The sequence below is a fragment of the Lagopus leucura genome, unplaced genomic scaffold (genome assembly GCF_019238085.1).
Source record: "Lagopus leucura isolate 7727_CA_CO unplaced genomic scaffold, USGS_WTPT01 Super-Scaffold_100016, whole genome shotgun sequence".
In the NCBI taxonomy this organism is placed as follows: Eukaryota; Metazoa; Chordata; class Aves; order Galliformes; family Phasianidae; genus Lagopus; species Lagopus leucura.
This window is the reverse complement of record NW_024962270.1, coordinates 3,301,806-3,321,499: the sequence shown is the minus strand read 5'-3', so window position 1 is coordinate 3,321,499 and position 19,694 is coordinate 3,301,806. Positions and strand designations below refer to the sequence as shown.

At 46.9% G+C, this 19,694-nt stretch overlaps 1 protein-coding gene across 2 annotated transcripts in view; it reads right to left on the bottom strand.

Annotated features, from left to right (window-relative positions):
- Positions 1 to 19,694, bottom strand: part of PCDH19 (protocadherin 19) — a 51,851-nt gene that overhangs the window by 9,777 nt on the left and 22,380 nt on the right. The window contains exons 3-4 of one of the 2 annotated variants that reach the window (XM_042876639.1): positions 19,422 to 19,480; positions 16,401 to 16,573 (exon numbers count right to left, since the gene is read on the bottom strand). In XM_042876639.1, coding sequence (XP_042732573.1) covers positions 16,401 to 16,573; positions 19,422 to 19,480 — 232 coding nt within the window. The remainder of the gene's footprint in view (positions 1 to 16,400; positions 16,574 to 19,421; positions 19,481 to 19,694) is intronic. The other variant, XM_042876640.1, reaches the window with a different exon arrangement.

Here is a 19,694-nt window from a genome sequence, read left to right as displayed (position 1 = left end):
TGGGGTTTCTTTTCAACTCCAGCACCTTCTTTTCTCTGCCAGGCACTGTGCAAGCCCTGTGCACAGCTCGCTGCCTCTCTTGGGAAGCTGCATGCTGCAGGAAAACCCGAATTTTGCAGCTGCCCTGCCCTGCATGGCCATGTGAGGATAGTTGGCCCTGCCACTAATAAGCTCAAGCAAAATGCAAGAGATCTCCAGCCAGGGTTCATCATTTGCTTGTAAATTAAGACTATGCACCTCTCCCCTTATCTCCTGTAATAGCATAATATCTCGAAACAAGAGGTGGGGAATAGTGCATTATATTTTTGACCTGTGGGCTTTTATGAAGCCTTCTTCACCCTGCTTAATCAAAAGCCTCCAGTCTATGCACAAATATAATCCTGTTGCAGCTTCTCCTGTACAATGCTCAGAGGATACTAATAAATACAGACAGTGACAAATGCTTTTTACTGCAACAAGGAGCCCTTCTTTTTCTATCTTTTGCCATTATTTGGGATTTATGTGAGCTAAAAAATGTTGCATTTTTAATCCTGGATTGTCTATCCGAGCACTGGAGGTCAGCGGTGCTTGGACAAAGCTAATGCCAAGCGGAATTATCTTAATGAAACAAGGGATAGGAATTAGTTTAATTCATTATGCAACTGATGAGGACCCACACTGGAATGGGACTCGTGAGCAGCATCTCTGTAATGGCCAAATGGGACGCAATGGGGATCCCTCCCTCCTACTGCGGGTGGATGCACCTCCAAGAAGTGAACATTTTCTCCCCAGACGAATTCCTGGGCTGGCTGGAGCCTTCTGGATGTGTGCAATGCCATGAGGAAGTGCTACATAAGGAGCTGGGTTCTGGGCACACCGTGCAGTAAAACAGAGCCAAGCTCTCAAGGTGTGAGCCAGGATGCAAGTCAGCGCTGGACATGCCCCTCTACCCAGGAAAATTAATTCCCATTCAGAGAACAGGCAAAACACACCATTTAAACTCCAATTAATCCTTTTCTGGGGACTTGAGTGATCCACAGAGCTTGTTGTGGTCCCGGAGCAGCAGGATTTTACCTCTGGAACTCTGCTACCTGCACATCAGCTGGGGCACTCACTGCAGGGCTCATTAACGTCCTCGTCGATCCAACAGGCTGCACATGAGTCTGGAGCAAGCAGGATCCTCAGAGAGGGAAGCACTCCAGCATCTGACAGACCTTTTCCATCTCTAGCCATTATGGCTCTGTAATTCATATGCACAACTCCCATTAATGCTAATGGAAGTTACTGTACTGCGTGCACTGACTGAAGAATACAACCCTTTGACTTCATTACTGGAATTCAATTTCATTAACACTGGATACAGAGGGATTGTCCTAAATACTCTCTTTCTTATATTTTTTTCATGTTAATGCAACCATTTGAGTATATTATACCCTGCAGAGATGGAAACATTTCTAGTCTGTTTAAACACATTTCCTACAATTGGGAGCAAAACTTTGTCTCCATTTATGCCTTTGACACCAGCTGCCTTCCATTTAATGGGACTTTAGTTGCTAGAGCAAATTAATCCAAAGGTTACTTTTCTGTGCTATTGTCAAATCTGAAGCAGCCAAATTCAAATAGACTGTGTTGCGGTAATGCAATACCAGCCACGCATCCAAATTCAAACGGCAACAATGAATCAAATTACTACAGCATCCCATTCAAAATTAGGTGGCGTTCAGAAAATTGCTACTTGACGATCCCAACGAAAATCCAGCCAAACAGACACTGCAGCTGGGGGTGACAGGAAGCCATGCCCAGCCACCTGTACCTGCCGCGGAGCGGGCCAGCGCACATCAGCACGGCTTCACTGGCCTTGGGGACACCCGTGTCCCATCCCACAGCCCTCCTGCCTGCTCCCTCCATCCGCACGCGTCTCGCTTCCTTCAGAGGCTTCTGCTCTTTCCACGGAGCAAGCGAGAAATGAAGGAGCTGAGTTATAAACCCTGATACATAATTTACTCCCATTATCAAGATTAAACACATCTTTGCATGCTTAGCATAAAACAACTGCCTTTCCCCAGATTTCTCAAGGACACGCATAAACTTCATTATTATCTAAATAATCAAAAGAGGATTTCAATAGAATATTTAACTGTCTGCCTACTGGAAACTCACAGCCTTAATCTAACACTGATCCTCTGTTGTCCTTCATGTAAATATTGTTGGGACGTCAGCCAAAGCCTAGGGAAGTGAGCTTCATCTTGGTGGATGGGAATCTCTCGTGTCAGATACAGTCAGCCTGACTAATGAGACCTATAGCTTGCCAAAACCTACAGCCTTGCTGTCTGTTCCAGCCGTTGAATGCACTCAGAAACCCAGTGGCACCAGCCCAGCAGTCTACAGATCCCAATCAACTATCAATAGCTTAAGTGTAAGTGATTGTGTATGAAGTATGAGCCAAATGTGTTTCCTTTTGCAGTTTTAGGACCTCCAGTATTGTTACTGCACCAGTAACGCTTGCATGGAATTAATCATATACGTACCCACAAGGCAAAACATTATGAGAAGCTCTTTGTACTTTGTAAAAGTACGCAGCTCTAAGGAGTGGAGGGGAGCTGGAAGGCTTCCCAGCACGATGGGGCGTTCCCCACTGTTGAGCAAGTAAGGAAATTTATTTTTTTTTAAACCAAAAGCGTTGGTTCCTGGCCACTTCTCATCATGACTTTGACCTCTCGCTCTTCCATGCTGGAGCGCAGCATTATCCCCTCCCTGGTGTTTAACTGTTTGCTTTTTTTTTTTCTGACCAGCAAGCAGCTTTTCCATGCTGCTGGATCCTTTGTCTGAGTACAGGGACAGCCCATGACAGGACGCTGCACAAGGTTTGCGGATGTACCAGAAAATCCCAAAGGTGACCAATAGGAACCAGGAGGGCCCCGGGGATGGTTCTACAAAAGCAATTCTAAATTGTTCAGCATCCAGCAGCACCCACAAATATACATCTAAAACTATTGTAAGACCAACAGCCAAATCCAAAACCTCCTCAGAAGTCTAGGGAAATTACGCTGCCTGCAAGCCATGACCAAGCTCAATTTCTAGCAACGCAGGTGGGCTCCTGCTCCATCAGCCCCACATCTGTGTGGGTGACAGTGAAAACAAACCTTCTGGTTTGCCTTGAGCTGTGAACTGGGGAGGTGGTTGAACTGCAGGAATGGAAAATAATGGTATTTTCATCACCTGTGTGTGTATTCCAAGGAAAGCAGCTGGCTCCATGGTGTGTTTGCTGCATGGTGGGGATGGTCTCATGCAAGAGCTCTGTGCTGCACGCACATGTCCCAGCACTGCTCTGATGCTGGAAATACATATTTTAATGTTTCCTCCTTTCTTTCCTGACTTAAATTTGGGAGAATAAACATCCTCCCTGTTGAGCTCCCCCTCTCCCACTGACAGGTGGCTGGGACAACTAAAGGTGATGTGGTGGGCTGAGGCTGAGCTGGCTGTGCTCTGCTCTTGGAATGCTCTCCCCTCCCTCTGCCTGCACCCACATCTCTCAGGCACACCGGCGAACCTTCAGTGCTCCAGACTGAGTGGGGCTGGGCATCACTAGGCAATCCAGAAACAGGGTGGGCTTCTGGCTCTTGTTCTGCCCGTGCAGCCTCAAGGGAACTGATCTCACAACATTCCATGCTCCCAGGTGCACCCACTGCGCTGCATCCACTCCTGGCCCCAGCCTGTAGGGCTGTCAGCACAAGGGCACTGCAGCACCGTTATTCCCAGTGACGATGTGACACAGAGCCCAGATGAAGTTTCAAAACCAAAATGGTTTTCAATACTGACGGGTGGAAAAAAAACATCACAACTCTCTTAGTCTGAGCAGGTTTTATCTGGAAATACCAAAAGCTACTAAGTGTAAGGCCCCGCAAAGTCACTTCTACTGAGCCACTTCACTGACCAAACCTTTCAACTGTCACTGGGAAATAAAGAACGATAGGTACAAGCCCCAACTGTCGCTCCCTGATTAGTGCAGTCCCCACCACATCCTCCTGCAAAAGAACAAAGCAAGGCTGAAATGACGGCGGTAATTGGGAGCGTTCAGACAGAGCAAGTGAAAGGCGAGGAGTCCAGCTCCTCACCTCCAAGCTCAGCACGGGGCTGCGGCCGCTCTGACAGCCCGGTGTCGGCACAGAGCTGCAGTTCAGTAGATCTGATCCCAGCGTGTCCCTCCACAGTGGGAACGGGGCTGCTCTTCCCTCGGAGCACAACAGGAGCGTGAGCTGCAGGCACGCTGTGGTCCTGCAGTCACTCTGCTGGAGCCTCCCTACCGGAACCCACCCTTGTGTTTGCTCGCTGTCTGCTGCATGCAGATGTAATGCCGCCTCGCTGCCGCTGCGTGCTCTGCTCGCTTCTAAAACACTGACACATGCAGCATGCATTAGAATTAAAAAACCATTAAACCTCGGAAAGGAAAAACTTTGACAGGATGCGTAATATACTAAGTATAATTAATTAAATTGGATGAGGCACTGGGGGACGAGAGAAGAGTGGATGGAGACTGTTCTTGGAAAAGGGATGGTAATGCTCTAATGCTCACCATGTGCCATTAAGTAAGGAGAAGCCTCGGAAGAGGCGGGGATGGGAAACGGGAGCTTCAGGAGATGGCAGCAGCCAGTTGGCACCTCAGATGTATAGCAAAGAAGTGACAGTGGCCAATTAGAGCTCTAAAGGAGATAACAAAGACAGAAAAGGCATCCGAGATAGAGAGAAGAGCAGAAGTGGCACTGAGGTCACCAAGAAGCAGCATAGCACTAGTGCTAGCTTCCCCTAAGAGCTCCTTCATGCCTGAGGGTGGGTGACAGCCCCATCCTTGCTCACTGCCATCTCACCATCAGCTTGGGCACAGGGGTAGTGACTTCTCCTGGGGGAGCACCTGGTTCTCCATGGGGCTCTTCTCCAATTCTTTGTACGTTCTGGCCCATTTCCCTCAGACAGCTTAGCATGCTGCCACATCCCCTCTGAGGTGAGGTGGAAAGGAGCAATCCAAGCTGGGGACAGGGAGTGAGCATCAAAGCGAACCCCAGCTGACACAGCAGGCACAAGGCGTTGAGACAGCCGCAGTCTGGCTGTTCAGCAGGACAAAGTTTTAACAGGCTTAACAACAGCATCAGCACTGATCATTAGGCAATTACACCTGCTGGAAGTTGACAATGCACCAGGTCCAAATGAATTATCTCCCCAAATCCTGCAGGCAGGAGCATGGAAAAGAGAGAAGTCGTTGTCAACAGCCTCTGATAGCTCACCAAGTGCAGAAGCAGTAACTAAAAACTAAAGGGCTGCTCATTTACTTGCTGCTTGGAGAGATAAAAGGGAAAGGCCGGGAAATGAAGTCTTAAAAAAACACTCTCATCATTTAGGGAGTGGTGGGAGGGAAGGCCCTGGAAATACTGATACAGCCAGGATTGCTCAGCTGTCAGCATGTGTTTGGAAAGGGAAGGCAGATCTCGGCTGGGGGAACTTGCTCCTGAGTCAGCCCTGGTGCGGTTTCTTGCTCAGCCCTGAGCATTGCAGCTCTGCGAGCTGTCCTACTGGAGAACGTGCCAGGACTCCTCCATGGACCCCCACAGCTGGATCTGCATGGACCACGGGGACTGCATGCCCTGCTCTGGGAAGGCAGCTTTGTCACAGCGCCTGTCTCAAGCACAGCCCTTCACTTTGAGTGACGAGGCACGCTTTTAGGAAAAACATGCAAATGTGATTTAAAGACTCTAAGTGATACAGAATATATCACTTCTCTTGGGAGCCTGTTCTGGGGGTAATTATTCTAATTCCTAAAATCACGCGTCTCATTTGCAGCTAGAATTTTCTGAGGCAAACCTCCACCCTCCAGCAGTGGGTGTGCCATATTTGCTAAATTAGAGAGCAGCAAACACCCTGTCCCCTCTTTGGATGACGGCTGAGATGACCAACGTCTCAAGCAATAAGCAATGACTCAGAGCATCTCCCTGAGGCTGCCATCTCTCTCGGGTCCTAATTCGAGCCCACCAGCACCAGCTTAAAGCACCCCACTGGATTTAGCAGGCTTTGAGTCAGCTCCTAAAGCTCCATTTGAAATAGGAACCAAATGCATGTGTTTGGAGAGTAGAAATCCGTGCCTACTCTCCAGAAGTTTCTACGGCCACTGCAGATGCAGTAGGGCCCCAGAAAGCAAGGGGACATTTCTGCACAGACAAAGCACCTCTTCTCATGACTGCTGGAGCTCAGTGAGCTCTGCAAAGCACTTCTGTGTGGAGCTTAGAGTGAATTAATTGGGCATATCTACCAAGCAACAAAGGAGGAAGGCTGACGAGGCAGAGGTCAGGTGATTAGGGAATTGCAGGTGGAATTGTTCATTTTAATTACACGTCTTCATTAACGTGAGGTTCCTGGATCCTACTGTGATGACTACTTCATCTAAATATTTGCATGAGTGATGCGTGCGTGAGTGAATACATTTCCACAAAAGGACACGTGGCTGAAGAGTGGAACAGACACAGAGTTTTCTTTGAATTTTACAGGGACATTTCCACCACAAAATCATTTCCTAGGAGAACAACACTGTAAACATAAGATAAACATTTTTGTAAGGCACAAAAGTGCACAGGAAAAGAACGGCTTGAGGAGGAAATAAGTGATGAGTGAGGAAAAACACGGGTTGTACTCGAGCTGTTTGTGTCTCCCTGGCACTCGAATGAGTTTGATACAAGCATCACGATTACCTGTTCTACTGACAGCCCTGAAAGGAAACAAAAGTTTGGAACAAGCCAAACACATTCAATCTCCTTGAATAATTTAGGCTGCTGAGTTATCATGTGCTTCATGGACTGTCATCAAGAGAAGCTGTATTGCAGAGGAAAGGTCTGTAAATCAATGCATCTGAGGGACCAAAACTTGTCAGAGAATGGATGCAAAAGCACTGCACGTCAGAACAGATGCAGAGCATGGAAATGAAGCGGCGAGTGTCACAGGGCAGCTGCAGCCCTGCGCTGCCTGGATGGCTGCAACAGAATGGCAAGGACGGGCAGACAGGGGCATCAGGAAGACATGGCTTCTGAAACATGCTGCTGAAAAGCAATGTCAGCAGCACAAATAGCTGGTAAACTCACAGTGAAAAACAGGAAACAAATGGAAGTGCAGCATAAATATACCTAGTGGCCCACCTGGGTGTGCCACACACTCCCCAGAGCTATTTATATATTCCACTAATGTACCTACTGCTTCCAATAACATGTCTGGCTCTGACCTTTCCTGATTTACTGCTCTGCATGGTTTGGCTTCAGATTCCCAGACAAATTCCCAAACTGTCGATGCCCCTTGTAGCATCTCTCAGAGCCATACGAAATGCGGAACCAGGCTGGCATGCCCTGGAGAGCCAGGCAGGACAAATCAGAAGAAAAGGATTTTTAAGACATTTCAGAGGACACCTTAATATACAAAGCACAGACCTTTTACGCGCCGCAGCCAACAAGTACGATTTGCAGTAGGACTCATGAATCTTTAGAGAAGTCTGTACGTCTTTAATGAAGGTGACATTTCCAAAGCAGCCAGAAGAACCAAGCGCCAGACCTATTTTGGTCTGCGATCAGTGCAGACACCTACTCCATTAGGCTTCTCACAAGAACTCCAACCAGTGCTCCTCACCCTCCTTCGTCTACCATTTTAACAGTGCAAGAACAATACCTGCTCTCTCCATCATGCAGCAGAGCAAAGCCCCCTCCCTCGGATGGGCCAGGGCTGCTTGCTCTGACCCCCAGCACCCTGCCAAAGGAGTTGCCTCCATCCATCCCAGCCCTCCTGGCTGCAGGCAGCCTCCTGAGACATCCCCACACCCACACATGGGTGCCAGGGACGTTTTGTGGCTTCCAGTTCCCAGTGTGCTTCCGTAAGATGCAAGGTAGCATCTGTGGTGAAATCTCACAAAATGATCCAAGATAGTTTTCTCCAGCTGGGACTGATTGAATATAGCCTGGGCACCGGATGATGTGGGAAATCATTCGTAGCCGAGCACAAATTGCATGCATAGAGGTAATTACTGCAGCACAAGGTTGGTAGCACCACTACCCACATGACAGTATATCTCAGCAATTTTCATTTCCTATCGCTTCAATTCAGACGGGGCTTTTTTCTTTTTTTTTGGTTCAATTTTCTCCTTTTCCTACAGCGACCCACTTTAACCCAGGACTCCTCCAGGATAAAGCCCTGCCTTCACTATAGCCAGCCCTTCATCACACTCCAGTTTTCTCCTATTGACAACCCCAGCACTGGGGCTCAACCTGCCCTGCCCTGACTTCTCCTCCACACCCCAAGCACGACCATCTCTGCCTGAAAGTGAAGTGACACAGCAGTGGCAGTCGGTCACCTGCTGCTGTGTGCTGTCACTTGGAGCCATCCATGGGCACCGGTAATGAAACACAACGTGCAAGCAGCTAATGAAGCTGGTTACAAAGCCAGTGATTCTCCACACTTGAAAGAGGGTGAAAATAAGGAAAATGGAACAAAAATAAAGACTTCTGCCGAAAAAATAGAAACACTAACAGATCTGATGCTGGGAGCGGGGATGTTTATCATCGCTATTATGGATACTCAGCAAAAATGGGGCCACATAATGCTCACTGTGATTGCATACATTGTGGCTCTTATATATCAACAATATATTTGCTACAAAGGACTTCTGTTGTAGACGCAGATACAAAAGAGAAGGCAATGCAGCACCAGCCAGGGCCTGGCCGGGCTCCGTTCCCAGCACACTGCACATCTGCAGCAAAGAAAAGCTGCAAAACTTTTTAATAATTCTGTGACCTATTTAAAAAATATCTGCTCACTTACATTCATCTATGCTGTGTAAGAAATAAAATATAGCACTGAAGAGCTTTGAGTGGCAGCACTTCCCTTAAGACGGATAAAAGCTTCAAGTTCTCTTGGCTGTTTGGTGCCAATTATTACCGAGTTTTGACTTATACATTATTACATAGATCATTTAGTAAAACAACCCGCACACAAACCCTGTGCTATGCCTCCCTTCAGTCGTAATCTGCTGGCAGCAGAGCGCTTCAGACACTCACCATGTACACCTCCTGCCAAAAAACCGTGGGCCCCTTCGCTAAGGCACTCTGTACATGATGCTGTTGTAAGTAAGTGGTCCAAATGAAGAGAGGACTGTGACTTCTCTTTATGGCACATTTAAAGTTATTCGCAGTGATTCTGCCAGTAGTGGAGGAAAAAAACAGCTACCCAGCTCATCCCAAAGGGAGCCAGCATTGTGACGGCCCCAAACCTCACACCTCAGTTCCTCATCCCCTGGCCAAGGTGTGGGGACAGCTTGAGGGAGCTGCTGGAAAAGCCAACACCCCCCTTGTAGGGGAAGGAGCAGGGACGTCCTCACCATCCCTGAGCCCAAACAGGGGGCAAGGAGCGGCGCTCTGCCCACGTCACCCCTTCATGTTGTGCTACACCAGGAGTTATTTAATTTGATAGCAAGTGCTTGCGACCTGTAACGATCCGCGCTAACGCGATGCCATGTACCGACAGCCTGCAGAGGCCGAGGGTCAGCGCACTGTTTGCAGTGATTATTCCTTTAATAAAGGGCCCTGTATTTTCCAGCGGCAGCAAAATTGATGCAGGTTGCCATGGTAAGCACACACTTTCCCATTTACTAGAATAATAGACAGCTCTGTATAATTCACTGATTTCAGATGATTTCTCACCCAAAGAGCAAGTCGCTCGAGTTATATAAGTCACCTGTTGTTTAGTCAATCTGGCAATTTTAATTAGAATAAATTTTTATGATTCCTCTTTGCAACACTTAGAGCTGCTCTGCCACCAGAATGTGGAGATGTCTGTAAATTATACAGACTCCAATCACATCTTTTTTGCTGTTTTAATTACAGTAACATTACGGCATTAATCATGTAAGCCTCTGTTAAACAAGTAACAGCCATCCTCCATCATAATTAAAAAGAAAGGCCAAGCAAACAGGAGCTTTGGATTTTACCATATTTCCTCCGAATGTCGTGTTTTAACTTAAGAGTTTCACAAACAGTAGTTCTATTTGGCTGTAATTAGTGTTGTGAGGGAAACACCAAAAGGTTAATAAGAGATGGTTAGTTTGTAATGCAAGTTTCCCGGTGCCAGCCCCAACAGTTCAGTCTGTTTTCAGAGTCATTAACAATGTAGATTGATTACAGGAGGAGATGGGGAAGTGCTCACTTGCTGCGTTAGCAGAAGGTTGGTTTTTATTCATATACCTTCCTCACTGTTAAATGTGATGGCCATTACCTCGACCATTACTAACCTTAACTGCTGTGAGACAGAAAGAGTTAATAGTTTTCTTAGAAGTTACTGTCAAAGGAGAAAAAAAAAAAGGCCTACAGGAGCTTTTTTTGGCTTGTTTATAGGGGAAAAGGAAGCTTCAAGCTTCACTGACTTGTTTATTTATCATAAAATATTTGAATATCTAAGTATTGTGTGGTGATTTTGGAATAGGATGCACCGGGAGAGTCAGGGAAGCAGGTTAGCACTGCCCCGTCCTTCAGCTGAACCCTTGGTCCAGACCTGAGTTTTGGAGTGCTTAACAAAACTAAGCACACTCACAGTTGAAACTATCAGAAGTATCATTCCTTCACATCTCCTACAAATTGTTCTCCAGTCAACCAGCAAAAATATGGGTGAGCAATAACTAAATTGGACAAAATCTCATTAAAAACAACAAAAAACCCCAAGAAACGCTGCAACTTCCTGGATTGATTGTTCATCCATTACAAGCCTACACAACAGGGCGCAGATCCAAGTTTTAATTTTCCTCTCTAAGTTGCCAAAATGTTCACATCTGGTGAGTATTTGCTGTGCTTACACAGAAAGGACTCAAGCATCTAAAGGTTATAACTTGTGTGACCCTGGCTGAGAAACTGCAGCGATGGAGGCGTTGCAAGAATCATCTTTAAAGGAACGAACCTAAAAGCTGAAGAAAGAGTGCCAGCAGCGTAGGATATAAGATAACATTTCCTATGTGAACAAAGGAGGTTGCACATCTGTTTGCTATTTAGTTCTGTTGCTGTGCAAAGGGGATTGGCTTTCATTTGTTTCCATGGACATGACTTCAGTGTCAGCCCTGCCCCACCACCAATGTCCAGAGAGGACTCCTCTAAGCTACACTCAGACAAATTGAAAAGCTACAGAGCTATGGGCCTAGAGAAGAAGCAATACATGGAGCCATTCGTGCCGGCCACGCATTCAATGCACAGGTGAAATCTCTTGAGTGACAGCTGCCCTGCACAACCACAGAACAGTGTGGGCTGCAAGGGACCTTACAATGTGGTGGTAGGGGCAGTGGAGCCCATCGATGGGCCAATCCAAGCCAATGCCCAGCTCCCAGGGATCAGCAACCGCCAGGCCAGCCACCCCGAATTGCCCCAGCTCCTCTGCCTTTGAAAGGCTTTTGCCAAAGCAGACTGAGATGCTCAACAGGCAATCATTGAAAAGCATAGGGCTCATAAGACAATCATCTCTTTTTGTTATCCTAAAGCCCAGCTTACCACTTTCCATAAAAATCCTTCTCAGGGGTTTCAAAGTATTTTGAAAAGCTGACTGCTCCTTCCATGCTGGCCATTGTAGGAGCACCACTGAGCTTACTTAGTCTGTTACACTGAAGATCTATGCAATAATACAGAAATCAGAAATGCTGTAATAACAGGCGTTGTCCTGTAAAGAAAGCTTACAGCGTTTATCCATCTTAAGGGATGTGCTGTCACTCACATAGGAATGGGATACTGCACGTCTTGTGCTGCATATATGAATATAAGGAAATAGGTATGTTATTAATTTTTATGAACTTCCAGAGGAAAGCAGCCCTACTCTGAACTGCCAAGGCCCTAAAATAGGTCACCTGGGTCTTCATCTTTATATAGTTCTGTTGCCTTCTGCAGAATAAAAGGGAGTTGACAGTGGAATGATTGCTGGAAATTAATTTCAAAATCAGCAGTTTCTAATAACTGTGCTTGCCTACAGTTAATACCATTAGCCATGTTCTCAGTTCACGGCTGAAATGCACCAGATACTATGGAGATGAGCATGAGAACCAATTGGAATATTCTAGATAAAACCTGATCCACTAAACGACAATGTATCTGAATAATTAGGGATGAAACCAGCATGAAAAGTTTCAGTGAATATCAAGTGCCCAGCTCTCCTTTACATTCAAGCCTACTTCTATACTGTGCGATAGCATAAGGAAGACTTAACATAAGCATTTAAATATAACCCATTTCTACTCAAAAAAACCTTCATCTTGCTGGAGTTTATCAGACCCAGACACAATTAAACTACCTTTGTGAGCAAAGTTACTCAAATGTGTAAATGTATGCAGGATCAGGTCTTTGCTGATGACATTTCATGCCAACCTTTACTGCTGATCTGGCACCAGAAGAACGAAAGCGATGCTTTTAGAAGCAATTCTCTGAAGAGACACATTAGCGACATAAAGCATTGCTTAAAAACCCCCAAACTTTGATTTTAAAGCTTTTCTCTTTTCTTATGGCTGTGGTGACTGCTTCTAACACTGCCTTTTTATGATTAGTGTGTGTTTATCATTTCTGCATTTTCCTTTGGATTCTATTTTTGTCTGAAGCAGTGAATCGCTGCTTCACTGGGTCAACGATTGTCACAATTAATGATAAAAATACTGGCCAAGAATGGGAATTAAGATAAGTTTGAAATCTGTTGCCTGTGACATTATAAACACACATTTGAAACAGTTCCTTTCTGATTTGTACACTGGCAAGAGCTTCTGCGACTTATAGAGCACAAGCATGGTTCTGGCTCAAAGCAAGGTGAAAAAGGCAGTAGAAAAGATTTAAGCAGATCTATGTGACTGTACACTTCCACACAAAGAAAACAAGCCAAACTTGCACAAACGAAATGTTTGGAAGAGGGCAAAGGCATTAAAAAAAAAGTCCCAGTATGAGCAAAACCAAGGGAGGAATAACTACCTGAATCACAAAACAGACTATCTAGCCTGAAAGATGCTAATTCAGGTCCTGAGGGATCTAATCAACCTCTTTGTTGAAGTAAAGATAAAACTTTTTGACAGCAAATGCTTTCTGATAAAATGGAATTTTCAATTACCCTGTGAAACATCTGGTCCGTGCTGCCACTTACGGGAAAAGCACCACCATGCTCTGCGGTGCTGGAGAACGCTGCACACTGAGATTTCCCCACGTCGCTGGCAGGAACAGGCAGCAGGAGCTTCAAACCCACTGCTGAAGCTCCCACATCCCCCACCTTTGCCCACGGAGGCACTGTTATCACCATGCAGCAATTCCTGCACCGGGACACGCTGAGTCCTCCTGGATTGGGCTTGGAGGAAATCCAGTACGTACTGCAGTGAAATTGGCCAAGATACAAAGGGCACCCCAGAATTTCTCCACACGCTGCAGCAGCCTTCTCCAGCCAACATGAAACCTCGCTGACATCCAGCAGACGCTTCCAAATCTTTTCATACAAACCCACTGCAAAGTTCAGCTGAGGGTAATGTTACAAAAAAGTGGCGTACAAACACCTCCACAAACAAACAAACAATTAACCAGCAGCCAAGCAATTGTGGAAGGTGGAGCAGCGCCCAGTGCCCGCATTCCTAAATGTCCCATTTGGTATCAATTAGCAGGGGAAGGAAAACAATCCCGCGCAATAATGAACTCTAAATTGGGTACATATTAGAGCAATTAAAGCAATCTTTTCGACTGATGAATTTATAATCAATAATTAAGATCCTGAGGTAAAGAGGGACTGGGCAGAAGTCCTGCTTCCAAACCAGGCAACATGGCTGAGCTCCAGGCGCTATTTCTGATGACCTGCTGCTGCCCATTTCAGCTCAGCACCCTTTACACTACAAACTGCCATTTTTCTGGAAATCTAGGTCATTTCCAAAAGGAAGAGAAAGAGTTCCAGCCAGAGAGACTGGCATGGAAGCAGTGAAGCCCCCTCCAGCCCAGTGGCAGTGGGAAACCAGTTGTGTCTGAACATCACTGGCATATCAATAATAATGTACGAAACCAACCTTCATTCTTTCCCTACTCAACTCCAAAAGTCTTGTAAGACCAGGTTCCAAACCCACAGTTCTAGAGACTGCTTTTAAGAACACTTAAAGGAGTTTTCCCTCATTTCTACTGCTTTCTGCAGGAAATTCCACACCTCAGTAAATGAAAAGCACCCCCAGACCTCCAACGCCAGCACGGAGAGACCATCCTCATTAACAGGCTTCAGATCAAGATATCACTGAGCTGCAAGGATTTCTGCCAGCCAGCATCCGACCTCAGCAGAACCATCATTACCCACAGAGCAGATAAAAAGATTCCCAGATTATCTGAATGAAGCCTGAAAGTTCCCCCCCGATGACTGACTCGTGGTGTTACAGAGGTCCAAGCCCAGGACATCTCAGTGGGCTGCCAGGCAGGGGATGGTTAGGACCAGGCAAACCCTGACATGTCTCTTTTGGGCTATAGGACAGGCATCCCACAGTGTGCTCAGGGAGGCGGGCAGTCCACATCCTGGGTGATCCTGCCTTCGATACTGAGCGCCTCCTTCCTGCCCCTGCATTGCTGACCTGAAATTGGGTAAAAATTATCATGCCGAAACCATCGCTTTCATTATGTGGAACCGCTGTTATCACCGCTGTCTGAGTGCCTTGATTTTCCTGATTATTTTATACAGCCCCTGCTTGACAAATCAGCTTAGAAAATATTCTCTTTAACCTTTTCCTCAGCTGCTGTGCCAGTGACTGCTCACCTCCCTGCCTGCAAGTCCAGCCAGATGGCAATGCAGAGCTGGTGGTTTGGGGCTGTCCCTGCAGCCATGCAGTCACGAGACTGGGGAGCGGGATGGACGCCTGGTTTGCTTTTGTAAGTCTCCTTCTGGAAACCCTTCTTGTTCTTTTGTGGGTGTTTGACATGCAATAGGGATTTATCGTTGCAATAGATTGGACCAAATTTACTTCCTTTGTAACTCCTCAAATGAGCTCTGCCTCCAACTCCTTTTTAAATTCTCTGCATTGTTACCTGGTGTGCAACAGAGACAGCCCGCAGACTTATCAGAAATGTAATCTCTGTAAAACCCTATCTGCAGTCCATTGAGATTGTTTTTTTTTGCTAAAGAAATGTGACAAAAAATTAACAGATGTTGCTCAGACTATTGGGCAGGACAAGAATCAATTATGAACATTTTTTGCTTCTACAGTCATCCCTTACTGCAAACGCGTCTTAGGAAACCCTCTCCTGATCGAAATGAAAAAGCATTTCTTTGTAATAGAAGAATAATAAATGATAGCTATCAGCCTGCATTCTCTGACACAGCACTGGTCCTCAGAGAATTAAACTGCCACTGTACAGTTATATAAATGTTTAATTTTTTTCATCTTTGGCCACAGTAGGGATGTCTGGAAATACATTATCACTGCGGATGCCATCCCCCTCCAATTAGCGTGGCTGGCAGTGTGGAATGGGTAGGTGACCTCTGCGTTCCCCTGCTCGCAGAGTCTTACAGGGTTAACTATGGCCATTTAACAGACTCTATCGAGAATTAATACAGCCATCAGCTTCACTCCGGAAAAAAAAAATAAAACATTCCATGGCGCAGATGGCAAGAACTCTCTCTCCCCCATTTGACTCTTTTATGACAGCAAAACAAAGGCTTTTAATGATGTTTACCATGAATTGAATTAAACAGCTGAAGACCAGTTCATAATCACAGCATTTTGTTTTCATATCCTTAAGTCTTTTAGCAGTGGGGCTTCCATTTGAGCCTCAGCTACAGCTTATCTCAAGATATAGCCAAGCGCCCTGAGGCTTCCCCGTGCTGGAGCACCAAACCGCATTCATACTTCTTAATTGAAAAAGACAGGATGTTTGCATAGGATGTTTGCATCAGTAAGACATTAAAAGCGACATTCATGTCCAAGTACAAATGACAGCCTGGGCTCAGCTGAACTCCTCTGACTCTTTTCCTCTAGCTAACACCAGGGTTGAGATCAGGGCTTCATCTTCCAACTGCGCACGTGGGGACACAAAACAGCTGAGACCACGATGCACATTTTGGGGAAGAGATGCAGATCCCTCACCCACCAGGGCTGGTCTGTGCTGTGATGGCTGACTAGCAGCGCTGATCTCTTGGAGGAGCCATTTTGGGGAGCAGGAAGGAGCTGCCCTGCATCTGCAGGCACGAGCCCAGGCTGGAAGCTGGCAATTCCCACCCTCATCCCATCTCACGCACTGTCACGGCTTCTCGGGGTGAAATATGGGATAATCCCACCCGCTGGCTTACCTGACAGGAAAGGCATGAAGATTAATTCCTATCTACCAAAGTCACACAGCCTTATCCCTAACCCACGCTAAGGCATATGGGGCCACGGCAGTGCTCACCTGGTTCGGGGCCCTGCGAACCCATGGAGGGCACACTGGTGTTGAGCACGTCGTTGACAGCCGTGTCGCAGTAGAGGCCGCGCTGCACGTCGTGCTCGCTGTCAGTCTGGTCGCTCTCCTCATGGCCGCTGTCCTTCAGGCTGTTTCCCTCCAGGTCTTTGAACGTGGAGCTGCTGGGGGAGACATGGCAGTGAGCTGCGCTGGCCACCATCGGCCCGCACCCCAAACGCAGGCTGCTCGCGTGTGTTGCGGGCCGCCACCAGGATGCACACACATCCAATGAGCCGTTTCCACAATTAGGCTTCCTCGTATTGTGCTACTTCAAATTAAAGATAAAAGGATCTCAAGTTTAATTTTCTAGGTTATAGGCCAAGTCCTAATCGCTTAAAGGTTTAAAATAAAAGCCTTCCGGGAAGCGTGAATTTCTTCTCATTCTCTTTCCTATTTTTAACAATAAGTCTGTGGATCTGGGTCCAAGTTCACAGGGACTTCAGGGGATCTGGCAGCAACCCGGCTCCCTGACATCCCCTGTGGTCACAGCTGCCAAGGTCGACACAGGAGGGACACCGGGGCTGAGCTGGTCCCAAATTCCTCATGTCCCCATCCTGACGGTTGACCCAGTGGGGCAGGAAGCTGCTATCCAAGCAAAGGAAGACCTGCATCCTGGGTTGGATGTGATGTGAGTGCATGGAGCACATCATCATGGACAGCAGAGCAGTGGTGGCTGTGGGGTGTCCGACCAGCATGTCACCAGGACAGGATGCACTGACTGCCACATCGTGTCCCCTTTCTACCAGCATAGAGCTTTGAGTGGTGAGCTGCACATAGGTGTCCTTGGCACTGTGGGAAGCCAGAAGCAAAGGCACTGGCTTGTGGAACAGCAGCACAACGAGCACGCAGCCCTGGCATGGACACACAGGCATGGTGCATGTGAACCAAGTGAGCCAGCTCCTGTGCGCCCAGCTTTCCTCCAGGAGCCTCTGGGAGCAAGAGGCTGTCAGTCTGGGCTCACAGACAGCGGATGATCCTCCTGCCACTCCCGAAGCCCTTAGACAGCTGGCTGCTGCAAGACAGGATCACCTCAAGATGCATGGGATGGAACTTTCTGGGAGCGTGGGCACGGGCTGGAGTGAACAGAAAGCAAAGGCAGATGCCAGGAGGAAAAAAGAAAGTGTTCACCAAAGGAGGGCTGCCAGCCTGAGAAGCACCTGAGAAGGGCCTGGTGCACAAAGCAAAGCCCCAATGGCTCCTTCCCCCAGGGCTACTTGTACCCATGGGAGATCTGGCTGCACTGAACTTGCTCACTGGCAGATCTGGGCTGAAATGTCGGTGTGAGGAGCGGCCTGTGCTTCAAAGCACTGAGGAGCTGCAGATTTTCATTACTTAGTGAAGCCCTTTTGCGTCTCCACGGAAACCAAGCAGACCACCTACCAACTGGTGCTTTGCAAAGCACACGAGGGGGGAGCTCTGAAATACATATAAATTGGTAAACCTTCAAACATCACCTTTTAAATAAAGATGTCCCTGTTGAAGCCATTGACTTTGATTCCAGGCAACATCAAAGAATTTTAAGTTAAGAAAGCACTACATATCTACAATTCATTTGTGTGTGCCTTATGTGAGTGAGAGAGGCAGGCAGACAACACAGGAAAAGTACAGATAGATTAATTAAAGTGCTGGATTGGAGGAGATTCACTCACCAGAGATAGAAGAGCTACAACATCTTCATAAAGGCAAGGGATGAAAATGATGCCACAGTATGCTACAGAAAATATTTTTGTTCTTAGATGTCTGTGCAGCGTCCCTGGCACCCGCTGTACTTAAGATACAAGACAAAGGTAGAAAGCGAGGGGAAACGCTGTCCTACACGGCGCTGCTGTTCACAACGTGCAGCAATCTGCGTTACAACGCATTTATCTCCCTGCAGTGAAGCAGACCATAATGCAGCAGCCACACAACACGGTTCCGTGGCTGACACTTCTCCAAAAGATGTGCAGGTCTGGGGGAAGCGGCAGCAGCAGCATTTCCCAAACAATGCTGGAGGAAACCCCGCTGTGGCAGGAGGGAGCACTGCTTGCCTTTATGTTAGGTGTGAGAGGGAAAAGATTAATAGATTTGCTTTTTTTCAGGGTGTCTGTGGACTGCCTTGCGAAGAGCAACACGGCGCAGGCAAGCCGCCTCTCACAATTGCATTAGCATCGTTAAACATCACACATAATGCAGGCAAATATCCCTGCCCCTCGCTAGCTGAACCCAAGTTGCTCATACAAAGTGCTTGCAGCTCCCATAGTCTTTATATTTTTAAGATGTAAACAAATGGGATCGCAGCCAGGAAGATAATTGGATTTTTTTTTAAGCGCAGAGCTGTCCTGAAGATGATACAACCCGGGTAAAATCAGTGGGGTTAAACTGGGACAGCACAGGCGTGAGTCCGTTGGTGACACCTTTGCCACCGGTGGGCTCTCTGAGGACACCAACAAGGCAGGGTTGTATGCAAAGGGTTAAATTCACCCAAGGGAAATTGCTAGGTTGTAACTGAACTGATGATTTGCTTTTTACCCCTGGAAGGAAAATCCTAGCAAAATGCTGCTTTGCCTCGGTATTCAGACTAAAACAGTGAGCATTCTCAAACCCAATTACCTGCCCCCAAACGAGATTTCTTCCCCCCCACCTCACACTATAAGGAAAACTCACCATCCAAAACTATCATTTTGTTCTTGTGCATTCAAATAGAATAAAATCCATGAATTTTAAAGTTGTCAGGGTAACGGTACTCTACCTAACTTGCTGTAACTTCCCAGTGTGTAGGAACCAAACAGAAGAAAAAAGATTTTCCTTTGTTGCAAACCAAGAGCAATGGGACTTAATAGGCAGTAAATACTGTTTTTAAAATCAAATGATAACTCTGGAAACGTTTTGCATATTAAAAAAAGCAAGTAGCATATAACGCAGTGAGAAAGAACATTAAATAATCAGGATTTGGCTGGGCACACCAAAGAGCTTTCAAGCCAGCCTACGTACCTTTTTATTAAATGAGCTCTGCTGTTCACGTAGTTGGAGTCAAAGGAGTAATTTTCAGTCTGGAAGGAGGAAAAGAAAAGGGAGAAGTTACAGGCTGCTTTCTGCTGGAGTTGGTGTTGGGCTCGATGTCCCTTAGGGTCCCTTTCAATTGGGGATATTCTGTACATCTCTGAAGCAGGCCAGGGCATTGCCTGGCACCACAACCTCTGCCCACCTCAGTGGGACCAGCACCTCGCATGTCCCCCCCCGAGCCAGAGATACCCCAATGCAACC